Source organism: Formica exsecta, unplaced genomic scaffold, assembly GCF_003651465.1.
Source record: "Formica exsecta isolate Colony F162 unplaced genomic scaffold, ASM365146v1 scaffold688, whole genome shotgun sequence".
Classification (NCBI taxonomy): Eukaryota; Metazoa; Arthropoda; class Insecta; order Hymenoptera; family Formicidae; genus Formica; species Formica exsecta.
The window spans coordinates 33,432-38,182 of NW_021853453.1; the positions used below are offsets into that span (position 1 = coordinate 33,432).

Here is a 4,751-nt window from a genome sequence, read left to right on the forward strand (position 1 = left end):
GGGGAGTTGTTTGATTTTCGTCGCGACAACTTTAGAATGATTTATATTTTGATACAATTCGTTTAGTAATATGAATTCAGGTGTATAAGTGAAAAGACCGATAGGATCGCTTATGCAAGGAACTTTAGTAATTGAATTGCTTTCAAGAGTTTCCGTTGATGTTTTTCTTTGAGAATCTTCTTGACTGTCTTTTTGAGGTTTATGAGAATATTTTAACTGATTTATAGTATCTGGAGACAAAGAGACCTTTTCACAAGATATTATTCGAGGTTTATTTTTACCATGTAATCGGTTAAGCCGAGACAACTCGGAGGGAAGGCGTGCAGCACGCGTTTTTACACCGGCTCTATGATTCCGTTTTTTCCTGAGAGCAAGCCTGTGTTCCGGGTTAACCATTTGCAAGGGGCGTATTAATTGTTTGGGGAAAATCTTAGATTAATATAACTCTAGGTATTGTGTTAATTATAGTGTAGTAAAAGTTAGAGGAATAATATTTTAAGAGGGAGAATTATGATAATGGCAAAAATGAGAGAAGTGTTGATTAAGGGAACGTTTGTTGATTATGGGTAAAGGTCTATTATTAACATCGATACTAAATCTTACTGGTTTCATACAATCCTACAGCAACGTGCAAATGCTTGACAGGGGTTTGTTTTATTATCAAAAGTGATGGAATAGGAACTGAGGCAATGGTTTGGGGGCGAATGGGCTGTCAGTCAATTGTTGAAATAATCTTGAAAGTATAAGGGGTGTTAGTAATTGCGGGTACTTACTGCGTTGTAGCAAGTTCTGGAAATTCATTACGGTGAAGTTTTTCTATGGAAATCTATGACGAAAACATTTCTAAGTATTGCCCATCGATTAGCGGTAAATCCTTATCGATTGCATATTATTCGCAATCGCATGATTAAAGCTACTACCAAACATATTAATTCATAGTGTAGTGATATAGTATAATAAAGCTTTCTTTGTGGAAACGTTTTATAATAATTTGTTTTTAACTAGTTATTATGAAGTTATCAAATTATTGTTATAATTAAATTTTGAATAATATTGAAAGTTGATAATGACGTCACAGTCTTACTGCTTAAGTTTTTCTATGTGCCACGGCCCTTACGTTTCAATATGGCTGCCTTACTGTTCGACCGTGATTGGTCAATTCGCTTACGTCTTAAGTCTTACTGCTTAAGAGCCACCGCACAAGGTTTTCCGTAATGCATTAGTGCCGGTCTACAATAGGTGATTTAGGGCCAATTTCACAAAGTCCGGTTAGTAGTAGGATTTTCGAACGTGAGAGAGAAAAAAAGAAAGAGAAAGTGAGAGAGAGAGAGAGAGAGAGAGAGAGAGAGAGAGAAATGATAGGCGAAACCGGAACAACCGATAATTATTAGCTGTTTCATTCACTATCTTTCAGTATTATCCAGTATGTTTGAAATTTTGTGACGGGTTGTAACTTATTATTTTTCTGAATGCAGATGCACGAGCTATCGCTTGCGCTTTTCCGTAGTAATATCTGTGGTAAATGAAATTGCATGCTCATATCATAGCATGTATCTCTATTCGACAAATCATATAAAGATCCTCTTCGATTAATTGGCCTACATAATCGCTCTGATAATTATGAATTTGCAAACGCTTTTTCAAGACTTCAATCCAAGGTAATTCTTATACATTATTCAACATAACACCAAGTGATTTCAAGAATATTATGAATTTATTTTGCAATAACTCATAATATAAATATAGATATGATGTTATTAATTTTTAATTCCAGTAAATTCCTGGTACATTCCTGTTTGATGATATTTACATCTCTATTCGCTCTTCGATTGGATGGCTTCATAGAATGGAGTTATTGGTCGATATTTAGCCCAATATGGTTTTGGAAAAGCATGGTAATTTTGGGAGCTATAGTCGGAAGTTACGTTTGGTGGAGACATCCACACGCAAGATTGGAAGGTGATGCCTATGTGCATTATAAAGCGATGCTGATTACCTTGGCATTACATTTAATTCTATTAATGTTTGAATTGTTGGTGTGCGACAAGTTAGAATCAGAGAGACACTTATGGATACTTGTATTCATACCCTTGATATTTATCTCAATAGTATCTATTGCGGTAAGTAGTTGAATCTTCCAACACTACTATCAACAATTTGTATAATTATCTATATTGTTTTCTGACAACACTTTATTGCGATATAGGTATGCATCTGGGCTGTAAAACATGATCGATCATTTGAGCTTGAGCTATTCTGTGCAGTGAATGTATTGCAATTTATTTTTTTGGCTTTGAGGTTGGATGGTTTTATAACATGGAGTTGGGAAGTTGTGTTTGTGCCAGTATGGGCACTCCTATGTTTATCCTTAGTGGCTGTTTTGTATGCGATAGTATTTGCTGCTGTTTTATTAAGAACACCGCAGATCAATGCTCGTCAAAGGCGAACCTCCTTGAATTCGGCATTAGCGTATACATTTCTTGTCGTTCCCATTTTAGTGTTCCAGGTATAACTATGCATTTTTTTATCTGCTTACTTAAGTAGATCATATTTTTACTTTTGTATCATTATTTATTTATTATTTTTTAGGTACTATTAGCAAATAAATTGGATGGAGATATTTCAATAAATTATACAACAGTGGCAATGCCACTCCTTGTGTCACATATAACTCTTATTTTTATGTCTTTTGGTGCAAAAGGTGGAAATAGATGTAAGACACAATCTTGCAAATTGTTATTTAATAATATTTTAGAATGATATATTATGGATTATTTTTTAAATATTACGCACAAATACACACATACACATACAGAATGTAAAAAAAAAAAGGGTTAAGGACTTATAGGGTAAATAATATACCCTAAATCGAGTAATAAAAAATGTTTCATAAACATAGATTGAAAAATTCGATCTTGTTCAATTTTAATTCTGACAGAATTGATTTTTTGATCCATATTTATTGAACATTTTTTATTCGACTTAAATATTATCTACATACACATACAGAATGTAAAAAAAAAAGGGTTAAGGACTTATAGGGTAAATAATATACCCTAAATCGAGTAATAAAAAATGTTTCATAAACATAGATTGAAAAATTCGATCTTGTTCAATTTTAATTCTGACAGAATTGATTTTTTGATCCATATTTATTGAACATTTTTTATTCGACTTAAATATTATCTATTTTATAAGTCCTAAACTCTTTTTCCATTTTTATACATATAAAACACAGACATACATATATTTCTTTTTTCATGATTAATTTTAGTTAGAATATAAGAATGATGGAATTTTTGTCCAGGGTGGTTTGGTATCAGAAAAGACTTTTGTCACTTCCTACTAGGTTTATGTCCATTGCTTCAAGAATATGGTAATATTTCATACCAACCAAGGGATGAACGAGATCAACCACCATCTGAGCCAATGATTACGGAAAAGAGTGAAAAACTTATTAAGAAAATCGACCTAATGAAACCTGTTGTGCCTATAATCTCTATAGACATGCCTGACTGATTGGCTCAAAGCAGGTATTTGTAGAGATGCATTTGGGAAATGTGCTATGTGATTATATTTCACAATGTATAATATAAATTAGCTATACAAAATTTTTTATTCTTATATTTTACAGGGTTAACTCATATATTTAAATATTATTTTTAATGTGATTGACTTATACAAAGGTCAAATGTCTGATATAAAATAATCAGGTACATATATTTAAATATATATAACATATACAGGGTGTCAATTTGAAAACTTTTAGTCGGGATATCTCGAGAACTAGTAAATATATCAAAACACGGTTTGGGGAGAATATTGGATAGCAAAGGGGACATCGAATCGCAGTCTGCGACTGTGAAGAGGTAGGTCACTCCTTACATGCCCCCTACTCTAACTTTAACATCTCAAATGGTACTACCCCATCTGTGATACCTTAAATTAAAGGTGTTGACGAGTACTTTTCACCTGCACAAGAAAAATTCAAATCAATCGATTTGTTTTTGAATTACACCAATTTGATTGAAAAAGTTGTTATTTCTTAATGCTGTAAATGAGATACGTTTTATTTAATTTTTGTTTGTTATAAATTGTGGTTATAGTAAAGAATTAGAAACAATGTTTAATGAAAAATTACAGTCTACAACAATTGAACAATTTCGGCAACGGATCTTCAGAGAATGCAAATCCATTCTCAGGCAAATGTTTTGAAATGTCAGGACAGAATTTGAAAACACTTTATTATTGGTTACAAAATAATGGACACCATTTTGAACATCCAATTAAATAAAAAATTGTAATAAATTTCTGTTATAAAAATGAATAGAGAACCTATAGTTTTCCCCCAGCTGAAAGTTTTCAAATTGACACCCTATATAATAGAATATATAGTTATTGCTTATATATACTTTATTCTAGGCCTTAATAAGCCAAGAGATTGTATTAAGTGGATGTATATGTTGGCTGGGATACAAGACTGAACACTTTGCATCTCTAAAATAGCAGGATGTCAAAAAATAAGAAAGAAATGAATAAAACTGGATAAATCTAGAAAAAGCCATGTTACTGTTAATGTTGCTGGACATTATAATATCAGAAAAAATGCCCAATCATTTATTATATATTATAATGTAGAAATAATGTACGGACTGTTATATCAATAATATTATGTATGATAAATATTAAATATTGTATGGATCTCTACCACGTTATGGTAGATAAATGCTAGTAAAATATGTTATATATAT

General features: G+C 31.7%; 1 protein-coding gene across 2 annotated transcripts; it reads left to right on the forward strand.

Annotated features, from left to right (window-relative positions):
- Positions 1-1,332: 1,332 nt before the first annotated feature.
- Positions 1,333-4,739, forward strand: LOC115243079 (transmembrane protein 185A). Of its 2 annotated transcripts, none has more exons than XM_029819754.1 (7): positions 1,333-1,658; positions 1,775-2,120; positions 2,207-2,506; positions 2,590-2,713; positions 3,308-3,533; positions 3,635-3,713; positions 4,423-4,739. In XM_029819754.1, exons 1-5 carry the CDS (start codon positions 1,621-1,623, stop codon positions 3,517-3,519), a joined length of 1,020 nt encoding a protein of 339 aa, XP_029675614.1. In that variant the 5' UTR covers positions 1,333-1,620; the 3' UTR covers positions 3,520-3,533; positions 3,635-3,713; positions 4,423-4,739. The 2 variants fall into 2 exon arrangements, with proteins under 2 accessions (XP_029675614.1, XP_029675615.1); XM_029819755.1 differs by having other exon boundaries at positions 3,350-3,533.
- Positions 4,740-4,751: the final 12 nt, after the last annotated feature.